Genomic DNA, 14079 nt, shown 5'->3' with positions numbered 1-14079 from the left:
CAGCCACCACGGGGTCTGTCCTATGGTCCAGAAAATCCAGAAAGCAGGAGGCAGGAACCAGCCCCTCTGCGCTGCGTGGGCAAGAGGGCAGCAGTCCTCTTGGAAGGGTGGTGGTACGGAGAGGAGGAACCCTTCTGGGAGCGTGTTTTCACAGCGATCCCTCTGGGGAAGAGCAGAGCCATCAGGTACATGAGGTCCATTCCCATGGGACGGTGCTGGCATCATGAACTTGGGGCTATATCTACTCAGAGGTGTTTAGGCAGCACATTTACCAATGGAAACTTGTATTGCACTAAGACATAAAGGTAAAATCAAATTACTTTGAAGACAAAATAGGCTATTTTGTTAATTGAACTATACACACAGCTTCAATTTGAATAGAAATGATCAGCCAGGATTGTCCATATTAAATAGTCATTTTTCTTTACACCGACTCTTCAGTGGTATCCTTAAAACAGAATGACGTCTTTTGGTGCATTTTCAATGGGTCTTTCCTGTTCTTTCTTCTTAGAATATCTTGCGTGGTCATAGAAATATATGATGATGATAGAGGTAATGTTCAGAAAAATGATGAGCAGCATGATCCAATATGAATATCCGTAAGTGTGTTCAGATTTGAGATGTGTCTGTGAAATAGAAAAACATCCACGGGCCAATTCTAAAGACAGGCCGTTTTCTTCTATGTTCACAGGAAAAAGTATCATGGCTATAAGTATGAAGATTGCTAGAAAATATAAATAAAAATGTTAGAGGTGAAACTGTAGTACTATTTATGTAGCTACTTGTAAATAGTCTACTTAAATTGGATAGAATACCTGGACTAGGGAAAAGATTAATCTAATATTTTCAATCAGTAAAATATAAGGGCATTTAAAGAATTATTCTTTACACCTAATAGTATCTGCTAGGTGTTTTGACATTGGCAACTGTATTTTCTGCTAAAATTAATGGATTCTCACCAACTATTCTTAGATAAGGCCATTAATTGTATTTTTTTTTTCCCTGAATTTAGTGCTGATGAGCATAATGGATTCACCCCTTTGGTGGTTTGCAGAATGACTATTTGATATGAGCCCAAATTCATGGGGTGTGTAGTACCACAAGCGGATAAAACCCTGAGCAACCTGGTCTGCATTCAGGGTTGGCCCAGCTTTGCTCAAGAGCTTAGACTCTGAGACCCTGTGTTCTTTCCAACCCAAATTATTCCATGTCTCTGAAGAGCCAAAATGAGATGTCTTACTAGATCTCTATTTCCTATAACATTCTAAATATAAGTGGAGCTCTGTTACTTTGGCATTTAGCTAAATAATGCTTTTACATCTCTGCTTTCATAGTGCTAACAGAGGTATAATCTCTGAACATGGGTGAAAATATTTCTATTCCTTTCCTCTAGGTATACCATCCTACACGTGTTCCCGCTGAAACAGGTTGAGGTTTTTTGCAGGAGGACACTGGACTTTCCGGCCATCTGGTAGAAGAATTAGGAACCTTCAAGATACATTCATGCAGCAAATGAGACATGATTTTTCATAAAAATATGCCCGTGGCAAAATAGACTTCCAGGTCATAGCACTTACAGGGCTGTAAAAAGTAACCACAATTTTCGGTCAACACGAGGGTTTACTTTCTCACTAGTATTTATTTTGGCAAGCCCACGGTCCTTTCATTTCAGGTCCAAGCTTGCAGATTCTGGCTGATGGGCTCAGGAAACGAACAACTTTCTCATGTGATGAGACAACGATCTGCTTGTCTCAAAAGTTGAATAATCGGCTAACCTCGGCTTTTGCTCCCTTTTCTTCCTGTGTTTCAAGGAATCCACGGCTGTTTCAGCATTTATCTTTGTACGCTGTGTTAGCCACGGCTGGAGGAAAAAAGGCGGGTTTCACACCCCCACCTGTCCTCGCTATGATTAAGACTACATTTATATCTAGGAATCCCTTTCCACCAAGGTCTGATTTGGGGAAAGGCAGCTCATGGTACATGGCTCGAGGGAGAGCAAACTCCCGCTCCACCAGTGGAGCATCTTTGGACCTGCAGAGCTTTTGAAGGACAAAATGCCAAAGCTGAAGTACTCTGTAATCAGATGTCTTTAAAGAAAATTTTCTGAGTGCAAACCTAGTATTAGAGGAACTCATAATCCTCTTGAGACAAATTGAGTGTGAGAGCTGAAGTCATTACCATAGCAAGCCAAAGAGGGTAGGAAGGTGCGCTAGGAGCAGCCGGGCTCAAGCCTACCAGGTGAACGAGGGATTACACCTCGAGGGAGCTGTTTGCCAGAGTTCACATCTCTAACAACTCAGCATTTACACCTTTTGTGGCTTTTTTTTTTTTTTTTTTTCTGCTTAGGGAATGTTAAAACCTATTTTGATGTGTAAAAGTGTTTTTTAGAGAAGGAAATAATTTTTGCCGTCACTCAGTCCTCCTAACTGCTGCCCCCCGTGTTAATGCAGTTGTGGATGTACTCAATTCAGCACATTTTTCAGAAATGAAGCTAGAGAACATCCTATAGATTAGGCCTTAGAGGCATAATTTGGTATGTAGGTAACCCAGCAACAAATATGCTACAAATACCATAAAATAGTGACATAAGGTCTTAAAGAGGTTACAAATTGCACTGTAGTCACATTCAGTGCGTACTTTTCTGTTACGTTCTCGTTCTGTATTTGTCAGCTTTCTCTGTTCTTCTCGATGTGCATCATGCATGAAATGATGCTACACCTGTTGGGGCTTTTTCACGTCTGTTTTTGCTGCCAGTGAATCCAGACTCCTACTGATTGATGCTTTACTCCAAGTAAATAATGCTATTTTACTGGTACTTAAAAGATAGGTTCCAGGTATTCCAGCAGACACACCTAAAAACCAATACCAACCAAACAGAATGCTTTTTCAAGTGTTGCCTTTTATAGATATATATTTCTTAATTTTGGTATCAATGGGAAAACAGTATTCATCTGCATGGTGGGCAGAAAGCGTTGGGCACGGGACGCGTTACTCACCGCTTAAGGAATTCCAGGTGTAGACTCCAGTGGGTCCCAAAAATGTCTGGTAGGGATTACTGACAGCGTTAGTGCAGGTAAATCCAGAACTCAGAAGGGAAGTCAGTAAACTGAGAACCAGAATCACGATAACTGCAACGATCGTGCCTTTCGCCCTGGTGTCGCTCAGGTTATCCGCAACTGAAAGAGAGCGGCTCAGCATTGATACCCGGCCCTGCCAGCACAGTCCGGGGGGCTCGGACGACCTCATCGCTTACTGCCATGGTTGTAATTAAAATCTAATAACCAGAGATCTGGCTGATCTGTAAGGATGGGGATGTAGAAGAAACAGTGGGTTTGGACACGGCACACAGACCCAAACCCAAGCTGGGATGAAGGTACGTTAGCTTGAAGTAAGTCCGTCTCTGCTAGTCCTGCAGGCACGCAAACTTCCAGGTCATTGGGTTGTGTAGTAAACTGTAAATATTCTGTAAATATTTCCCCTTGACAAGGCCAGATGGAAATTTTATGCCTAAATCAGATCAGAAAACTAGGTGTTCCTCTGCCCGTCATTCCCAAGATACCTGGCAACTGCTACAGATGCCCGATTTAAAACTTGGGACCAATTGTAGATTATTTCCTTTTAATACAGCAGCAATCCCCCACATATGAAATAAATCTGACAAGGGGGTCAGCTTCTAAAAGTCCAGTAAAGCTGTTAGCCTGGAAGGGTCAGGTGCATTTGTAGGACGAACGTAACTGAGCATGGTCATTGGTGGACAGCCGAGGCATGGTTTGCCATTGAGGTGGCGTTCATACCCTGAGTGGATCTGTCTCTTGCCAAGTCCAACAGAAAAAATATATTGGTGGAGATTCTTTTGGAAGCAAGGAGCAACTCCTGCTTTGTTTTCACCAGGAGGACCAGGCACAGGGGGTGCTGTGGCTCCCAAGGGCCTGTGCTTCATGCTCACGGCTGGCGGCCCTGGGCCTGGCGAGGGGGGAACGTGGGCTCTCAGCTGCCAGCTCAGCCCTGCTCTCGGGCTGCCGCGCTCAGGGTCTCCGCTCCTGAGGCCACGTGTCAAGGAATCACGTATCTTAGCATTGAGCATCCTGGCACCTCTCCTTTTCGCTCCAGCTTACTACAGTTTGTACAGGTAGCTTGTTGCCTGGTGCAGTCTCTGTAGCTACACGCATGGCTGGCCATGTGTACTTGGGCACGTATCGTCAGCCCCTCCAGGACTGTCATCAGTCTTATTCGTTTTGCCTAAGTCATAGAATCAGAATGGTTTGGGTTGGAAGGGACCTTGAAGACCATTCAGTCCCACCCCCTGCCCTGGGCAGGGCCACCTCCCCCCAGCCCAGGTTGCTCCCAGCCCCGTCCAACCGGGCCTTGAGCACCTCCAGGGATGGGGCAGCCACAGCTTCTCGGGGCACCCTGCGCCAGGGGCTCACCACCCTCGTAGCTAAAAATTTCTTCCTCATATCTCATCTCAATCTCCCCTCTTCCACTTTGAAGCCATTCCCCCTCACCCTATCACTCCATGCCCTTGTAAAAAGTCCCTCCCCAGCTCTCCTGTAGGCCCCCTTCTAGTTCTAGTAATCCTTCTAGTTATTTGACGTGTTGCCGATATTAAGAGACGTAAATGTGAAGGCAATATGCTTAAAGTGCAATTGCAGTATAGTTGCCTGGAAATATTTTATTTTCCGTCTTTCAATTTAAAGATGGAAAAGGCCACTATAATGTGCCCATAGCTGCCTTGCCCTATAGCAAATAAGAGAACAATGTTCTGAAGCTCTATTCAAATGGGTGTTGTGGTAGACAGCCATCTGCAGGAAAACTTCCTTTTGATGCTGCTTTTAATACAAAACCATTATGGCAAAGTATTCAGTTAGTGCATAAATTGGAGACATCATAGCAGTAAAAATATCAACAAAAAATAGTAGAAACCCCATAAAAAGAAAATAAACACTCATAACAAACAGAAGAGCTATTGGAAATAAATGAAAAGGAGATCTTCTCTCTCAATTATATAATATTCCTGGTGGAAAATAATTTGTGTTTGAGGAAATGGCAGGTAAGGATGCGTTATGGAAATAGATGCAAATTTAAGCAATTCTCCTTAAAGACTAGGAAAGACAGGCATTCAGGAGACATCACTCAACAAATGGAAGTGAGCTGTACCATGCCCTTGCACTGAAGCAGCCGTCCTGCTTGGACATTGCCTAGTTCAAGAAATAAGTTTGGAGCCGAATCAGACAGGTTTGTGTAATTTCCCTCCGGCAGCCTGACTTAATTTGGTCACTCAGACCATCTGCAGGATTCACTGGCTGCAGCTATTGCACCCCCTAATCGACCTTGTTTATCTCTGACAGTGAGCCGCGGTTTAGGGGATGTCATTTTGTCAGACTCTGCCCGTTGTTAAGCCCGCCTGCAACAGCACGAGACTAAAGGCTTTAAATAAAATGCTGTTTTCATGACAGCAGATTTTTTTTTCCGAAATAAAGCAGTCTGTGCAAAGCGAAGGAACCTACAGTTACTCATCTCCTAGAATGGGATCGATAGTAACCCACAGCTGGATAACCTCTGCATCAGTGTAAAATAACCTGTTTCCAGAACAAAAGCAGAGGTTTTTGCCTTCACCAGGTCTCTCCTTAATTTTCTGTATCTTTTTTTTTTTTTTTCATCTGTAACTCTTGTATGTCAGATAGAGTTTCCTGAACTTTTACTGACCTGAGCGTGAATGACGTCTAGCTGAGAGGTTGGAGGTCTTTTCTAAGCTTGCTTATCTGGCAGCTTTTATGAGGTCTATGATCATTTACAACACATAATGATATATTCATTAAAAAAAAAAAAAAAAGAACATTCACCACCAAACAAACAAAAAAACCAAAGTGGAGTTCAACCTAGCTTTCTACTTTCCAGGAGATCCCATAGCACATCTGGAAACTGATGATAACAGTGATGAAGTTCCAGCGCTTTCCAAGCATTTGACATGTATTTTAAAAGTCAGAAAATGAATCGATTCCTCTCTGCTACAGCAGATTTCAAAGACTTCCTCGTGTGCTGTTGGCCTTCCTGGTTGCCAGTAGTCAGACAAATCCTGATTTTACAGGACTCTTTGGCCGTGCCTCTTCCTGCACCTTGCTCGCAGTTTTCAGGTGTTTGACTTTGAAACAAGCAAAGCTGTAAACAACCCCTTTTACAGGCTATTGTATTCATAAGTGGTTCCTTTCTAAGACAAATCATTAAAACGGCTAATGAAGACTCTAAGGACTTAAGTTATTACATTAAGTCTAAGTTACTACATAAGTCTAAGGACTTAAGTTATTACGTTCTGCCCGATCGTGCTGCTCATGCCCAGAGCCTCCCAAGGAGCCGTATTGATTTATGGCTCTATTAAGGTCATTCGTGGCAGTCTGTTAAAGAGGCCACCCCGACCAGGCACTCCACGCACTGTACACGTGCAGAAACCGTATTCCTTTGTTTGTCTTTTATCTTTACACTCGGAAATTTCTTTTAATGTTGTGGTTTCCAAAAGTGTAAGTTACGGCCTTTGTAAAGGCTGTTGATAATCTGCTTTTGTTTGGCCATGAATAGAAGCCAACGCGGGCTACTGCTAACAAGTACTCCGCATCCCCAGGCTATCATCTTTGATTTACTCTTTCACGATTGCCGTTCTCTTCATCTCACAGCCAAATATGACAATGCCATTTGAGAAACGCACTCAGGGTGCACGGCAGAGACCCCCAGCCAGGCCACGCTCGCTAAGCAACACATCACACTGTGACTTAAAAGGATGCTTATAGCTCCTCTTACTGCTATGTGAAACCTTAGAGTGGAGAAAGCACAGCACTCCATTCCTCCAAAGCACAGGCAATCCATTTACTTAACGATATCATCAAACAAAAGACATCTACTGTCTTAGGAGGACCCGATTATTTGAATTTAAAAATAGTATGTATGCAATTCTGTGAAGTATTTCTTCTATTTCAAGAATGTACAGAATCATGCTTAATATAAAATGTGACGATCATGCCTAGCATAGAGCCTAAAAATTAATTGCAAATCAGTCCCTTTCATCTTGGATATGTGCCCAATGAACTAGCGAGGGACGTGGGCAAATCCATATTTAGACTATTCATAAAGCATGACTTTCTTTCCGCAGCTGTTGAAGGCAAGTCCTGAAGCTCCCTCGTTTTGTTCATCCCTAAATGGCTTAAATGTGAAAATTGAGATGGGATTTTGTAAATGATAAGCACAAACCCCTCAATCTGGTGGGGGGGAAACCACCACCACCACCAAAATGCACGTAGGCTATGGCAAGAGCTGAAACCCTTTACTGACACAAGTGTTCTGTGAGTGCTTGTCATTAACTGGAATTAAAATCTATATGCCGGGAGCGCCCAGTCCCTGGGATTGGGTTGTGTTAGCTGCTGTGCAAACAAAGGTGAGACGTGTGCCCCGAATTCCTGCCAGACCGCGTCCTCGCCCTGCAATCAGCTCTCCACGGGTGGACTCCTGGTTTCGCACGGAGCCCTATTAAAATCAGCGCGTCTGCGCGCATGGCGCGAGGTCTGGGGCTTGAGCCAACTGGCGTGGGCAGATACAGGCGTATATAATCTGTTTTTATAAATGCATATCTACTCTTTTAAAAATTGCTTTGATTATTCTGATACGACCGCAAACAAACTGGTGTGAATGACTTGTGATTTTGCATTTGTGATGTCCTGATCTCAACAGGAGCTGCAGGCTTTGACGGGAACACTGCTGCGGTCAGGTTGTTCGTGCCGATATCGTTGTCGTAACGTGAACTGGCTTGCGTGCTATAGCTTTGCCACTGGGGTAATTTGGGTGCCTGATTGTACAGATACAATTGCTGTACTAAATTCAGGTGGGAAAGAGCTAGGAGATGGGAACCACCTTCGGTCTGCTGTGCTCTACCTTGGTGGCTTCCCTGGGATGGGACATCTTACAACAGCCTACCAAAATAGAAAAAAAAGAATAAATCTTAAAGTGTGAGTTATGTCTCAAAATTGGTTGATCTACTCCTGCTCTTCCAAATTTTCCTTAGTTTTCTTTTGACTGGCTCCTTTCGCACGGGTATATCAGCGTTATTGCTCTGAACTCAGTGAGACAGCAAGATATATAAAATCAGCGCAAATTCGTGATCCTTGCAACAGCTTTCACGCTTATCTACCTTTGGGCTTTGGGAATGATTTTCTTCACATCAGTAGAGCTGCTTTTGCATAAAGTTAGGTAAATCTTTGCTGAACTGCGTGAAAACAGTACTGAGTCTGTGGTTCACACTTGGTGTGCATACTTTCTGGTTTCTCTTTTGCTTTTGCTCGTTTTGCTTCTCGTACCAGGATTTTTCATGCTTGTCTTAACTTTCTCCGAGGCTGCTCTAGGTAAAACCCCTCCTGCTCCTCCCCTTATTTTTAAACTTTAGTTTATTCCCGTGTAGCATCCCTCCCCCCTTATCTCTCAGTTTTTCTGTCCTCCTTAATTATTTACCCGTTTTTATTCTTTTTTTCTTCTGTAATAATTCTACCCTTGAGGATAAATACCAAGAACTGCAGGTGCACAAAAATTAAGATCTGTTGCATATCAACATAAGATACAGCTTAAATTGAATCTACTGGATGTTTGCTGAACTGTTACTCTAATAACTTTATTTCCACAGCTCATCTCAGTGTTTTTTTGGAAAGCTATGATGACAAGGGGTCGCCTGAAAACTGCGCATTGGGTGGGGGAAGAAAGGCCTTATAAAAGATGACAAGCTATGTTGTAATTCATACTTCACCATCTAGCATAAGAAAGAAAAAAAGACATGAGCAAACATAAGGTTTGAAAATACTAACCAAAGGGTTAAGTTTGGTAATAGCATTTAAAAATGGAATGGTGTGCTTTTAAAGGAAGAAATAAAAGGAATAATGTCATTAACGTGTAAGTCCAGCACCGGCATAAAAACCGTATCTATCTAAATTATTTTTTTACACGTTTGGTTCTTTTCACCAGCCTCATAAAACCTTCTTCTATAAAGATGATGCTAATCTGATAGGAGGTGGCAAAATGTTTTAAATCAAACAATTAATTTAACATAATGAAATTAAAAAAAAAAAAAAATCCCGGAAGGTGAATTAGGTTTGTAATCCTTTAACAAAATGCTAATTGAACGTTGCTTTTTTGTTCCTCACTGAAAGCTTCTGAAAATTAAAATACATTTTACATAAAGTCCCTATTTTGTATTTTTCCCTTGTTTCAAGGCGTAGGCTAAGATCACAGGTAATTAGAAGCTGCTGTTGGCACGAACGCTACGCATTTCTATGCTTTTGGGGGGTCTTATTTTATACCACTTAGATCCCCAGATTGGTTTACAGATATTCTTGTCCACGCTTAAAGTATTATCGTCACGGATGAACACAAGGACGAGCCGCGGCTCCTACGCCCATCACCTGCGGGAGCAAGACGCCGCCATCCATTTCCAGGCATAATACCACTCACCTTGGAAAGTCTTTTCTGAAATCATAAGTCCCGCATTGACGAACTGTCCGCAGGTGCCACTAAAAAGTCCGTAGGTGAGGCTCACCGTAACGGTGGAGTTTGTGCCAGAAAAGTGAACATCGCTACTCATCCAGTGCTGGGTCGCCAGGACAACACAAATGATCACGAAAGAGCAAACACAGGTCAAAAAAGCAGATGCAAACATGCCTGTTTTTTTTTGGGACGGCATTTTGGCAGACAGAGATTTTTCCACCGGTTCAGGGTATTTTCTTCTCTTTGGTCCTGCTTAGCATGAGGTCGTTTCCTCCTTCTCGCTATCTGGGATATGCTCTCGGTGTAAGCAGAAGGTTACCCTGGTAAACTTTAAGCAAACAGCAGTGGTAATAAAAATGTAAAATAATCGAACTTTGGTCTGGGGAAAAGGCGTTGCCATAGTTACAACACAACCAGCCTGGCAAAGGCCGGGAGGAATCGTTGGCAGATGATTTATGATTGCCTTGGCGATCCGCAGATCTTCGGGTCACGGCTCTGGAGACATCTTCTGGAGCCTGACGCCTGCGGGGCCGGCGCTCCCCGCTCGCCTCACTGCTGCCCGCGACAGGTTTTACCCCCTGACAAAATTTCTGGGCTTGTTCATGCTTTTTCTCTTGAAAGGCTGGAAAGAATTCTTGCTAAATCTGTACCTAATTTGTTACGGTAAAGATTAATAAAATGTTGCTTTTCTGTTGAAATTCCCAGCTTGCTTAACAGCCACCCAACTGTCTCTTTTGAGGCCCCTTTTAAATTCTTTACGGTCTTTGTGAGAAGATGGGGTTGGTCTCGGCTGTTGGGGGAGTAAGGAGGTTCTACCTACTGTCAACAGATTATTTTCTAAAGAGTTGAAATTCTTAACGAATTCCATACATTTTCACGCAATAACTAGGAACATGTCAGGATATAGTAAAAGAGATTCCATTAGCTTTTATTTCTATTAATTATAATGTCATCATCCCATGTTATACTGAACCCATGCTTCCAGATCATCCGGAGTTTTTTTAATTAACCTGTGTGTTTTAACAGTGCTGCTAAATAAACCCATTGAGCTGTCTTCCTGGAGCTGGACTTGTTTGTACTCCAAAGACATTGAGAGATTAAAGTTTTATGAATTTGAAATGGCAAAGAATATCTTGGGGGGAGAAAATACCTGTTCTGTAACGCGGTGATATTATACTGTAATTGTTTTAGTGTTATGATTTCTCAATTCAAAACTTTAAAGCACTAATCCCATTTGATATCGATGTATTTTATCTCTGAGATGTACAACTGGTCTTTTAGATGCTATGGTCTTACGTATTTTTTTTTTTTTCAAATTATATGGGACTTTAATGATACTTTTGATGTCATTGCTTTTAAGAAATTATACGTTTTATTCATGAATAATTTATATGCTTCATATGTGTACTTAACATATGTAACATAGCAAAAATCAGTCACTATATAGTTTAAGCAATGAAGAGCAAAGGGAAGCTAATCAGCCCTTCTAAAGAAATAAGAAACAGGAGACCTGCCTCTCGTTTTCTGTCCAGCACTGCAGTTAAATTTTAACCGTAGCAGTTATGTGGTAAACCTCGTTAGACTGATCCACCCCTACAGGTTTATTAATCCAAGAGTTCTGTTCGCTGTTTAGTTGCATACAAAGAGCATAGTCTAAGTATTTATGGTCAAAGGATATTTTTAATACACCGAGGCAAAAGAGCTGTGCCGCTTGTCCCCTATGAAATATGTTTTATATATATATGTTTAAGATTGATATTTGTCTCGGTGGGACTAAATTTGAGGGAATAAATTTTCAGCTGCTGCTCAGTGGTTCCCCTTTGGCAGACTTGAAAGAACCAAATTTAAAAGAACTGAGCACCCACACCGTTAAAAATGCTGAATAACAGAGACTAAGAGCTGCAGTGGATCGCCTGTAGTTCCTTCCTAAGCAATCTTATTCAATTATTTTTAGCTTTTGGTGACTCAGCTCAAATTTTTGTGGCTCAAATCATTGAAACTCTCCTGCGGCCGGGGGAATTGCTCTGTAAATGAAACCATAATTTGCCTTTTTCTTCCCTGTCACCTTGAAGTTAATCTATTTTCTGCTGATGGTACGATTCCTTGTGTCTTCCTTTCTCATAGCTACCTAAAAAGGCATCATATAACTTGTAATGAAAACTGTAGTTTGACATGACACAGCTCATCACTTGAGAGAAAAGAGAAGAGATTGGTTTCCTGCGACTCAGAGAAAATGGTTCCCGATCAGCACCTTACGGCTCTGCCCCCACGAACACAGACTCAGCCCCGCACACCAGTCACACTGAAAGATCAGAGTGATTCGTTAATGATAATTTAAATAAATAATGAAAATAAATTCTAAGAATGAATAACTCTGATTAGGAATAACCTTCAGATGGACAGCAGAGAGATTTGCGAATCCTTTACTGTATAAAACTTCATCTCGCCCTGCATTTTTAAAGGTAGAGTACACGACTATTTCACATCTGTTTGTACACAAGTTAGTTTGCTCTAAGCGACCAGATATGTGAAAATATAAAATGAAGGCTTTTATTTGCAAACATTTCAAATACATTTATTTTTCTACATTACAAACACGCTCTTACACGTGAAAAAAAAAAAATAAAAAATCACACGGTGTTTTGTTGCTTTGCCCACAGCTCGGGATGGATGCCATGCCATCCCCCGAGGGATGCCGTCACCTCCCGAGGGATGCCATCACCACGTCCCCACGACGGCAGGCAGGGTCCGTGGGCTCGCTCCCAGGTAAGTGCGCTCAGCCGCGCTCAGCAGCAGCCGGGGAAATTCAAGGTGAAGCCACTGCAAAGTAGTTTTTGTTCTGCTCCAACCACAATGTTTAGCGGCATTTACTGGTGGCTTAAAAAATGCCACATTTAGTTAAAATTTTTCAATTAAAAAAACAACTGATAGGTAGAAAGATGATTTAGCAGTGTTGGCAGACAGTTGTGCTGATATTTGTGATTTTCCTTGGACACCACCTGTGCAGTACACCGTTGTATATCACAGAAAGATGTCACAGAATCCCAGAGTGGTCAGGGCTGGAAGGGCCCTCTGGAGCCCCCCCGGTGCCACCCCCCGCCAGAGCAGGGGCACCTCCAGCAGTGGCACAGGACACCTCCAGGCGGGTTTGGAATGGCTCCAGAGGGGGAGACTCCCCCCCCTCTCTGGGCAGCTGTGCCAGTGCTCTGCCGCCCCCACAGGAGAGAAGTCCCTCCTCGGGTTGAGATGGAACTGCCCACGGTCACGTTTGTGCCCGTTCCCTCTTGTCCTGTCACGGGGCACCACTGCACACAGACTGTTCCCCCCCCGGCACCCGCCCTGTCAGTATTGATAAGCGTTGATGAGACCCCCCCTCAGCCTTCTCTTCTCCAGACTGAACAGCCCCACGGCCCTCAGCCTCTCCTCAGCACAGAGATGCTCCAGTCCCCTCCTCATCTCCGTAGCCCTTTGCTGGGGCCTCTCCTGCAGTTCCCTGTCCTTCTTGACCCGGGGAGCCCCGAACTGGACACAGTGCTCCAGATGTGGCCTCCCCGGGGCAGAGCAGAGGGGGAGGACACCTGCTGGCCACACTCTGCTTGATGCCCCCCAGGATGCCATTGGCCCTCTGGGCTGCATCCTTTTTGTTTCCCATTTTCCACGTCTAATTGCAGAGGAGCTCAGCATCTGTGATTGCAACATTTTTGAGCTGCACTTGGCCCCAAAAGGAGTCGACAAATGTCCACGCAAGGCAGATGGATGCACAGCATTGCAGGATCAGGCCGTGCATTACCAATGTTGTCTCTACCTCTTCTAAGATGGATAAATTGTAATGGAAACAAATTAAAATAAATCTAATACAGAATACGAGACTGATTTTTTTTTCTCTGGTCACTTTGCAGCCAGAATTCTGTGAGGTGACAGAAATAGGGATTTCTTTATGCCTTTTGAACCAGGTGAGGGAAATCAGATAAAGCATCATGAATTTTACTGTAGCTGGAGATGAAAAATCTGAAGCTCAACTGAACTGCAAAATTATTGCAACAACTGTTTGGGAAAGTGCGAGGGATGTGATCACAATGCTTTTTGTGTATCCATAGCTTGTGCACTGGATTTGTACTATTCCATCTCCTGATTTCATTCTTCTCTTGCTCTGACCTTTTTTACAGCACTATTGAAAAAAAAAAAAAAAACAACCACATTTTAAATGTTGTTTGGATTTCTTCCCAGAAAGTGGCTAAATCTCCTCAGCTGAGAACTCCATCGCCAGATCGTTATTGGTTTCTGAGCTCTGACGCGGCAGCGCACTGGGAAGCATCGGAGTGACGGCCGGAAGGCGGTGCCGCCACCAGCCCCGCCGGAGCAGCATCCTTTCACACGAGCGGTCTGCAGGAACAGCAGCTGGTGGGTTCCAGCTTGAAAGAAAACAAGGTGGAAGATCCCAAAGCCACCACACTGGTCTCAAAGCAAACGTGATGAGCAAACCCCTCTGTTAAAATGGTTGCCTGCTGCGAGACCGTTCCTCAGTTCTGCCCGGTGAGTGAGCTACCTGCTCTCTCTTCTGGTATT

At 43.4% G+C, this 14079-nt stretch overlaps 1 protein-coding gene across 1 annotated transcript; it reads right to left on the bottom strand.

Moving 5' to 3' along the window:
• Positions 1-449: 449 nt before the first annotated feature.
• CLRN3 (clarin 3) lies at positions 450-9709 on the bottom strand (the record flags this gene model as incomplete). The annotated part of the gene is made up of 3 exons (XM_082486021.1): positions 450-724; positions 2997-3176; positions 9481-9709. The coding sequence occupies 3 exons, from the start codon at positions 9707-9709 to the stop codon at positions 450-452; spliced, it is 684 nt and encodes a 227-aa protein (XP_082342147.1).
• Between the last annotated feature and the right edge of the window lie 4370 nt (positions 9710-14079).

This window comes from Vanellus vanellus (genome assembly GCF_965231255.1).
Source record: "Vanellus vanellus genome assembly, chromosome: 7".
Classification (NCBI taxonomy): Eukaryota; Metazoa; Chordata; class Aves; order Charadriiformes; family Charadriidae; genus Vanellus; species Vanellus vanellus.
Note: the sequence above shows the minus strand (reverse complement) of the source record. Positions and strands in the feature narration are given on the sequence as shown.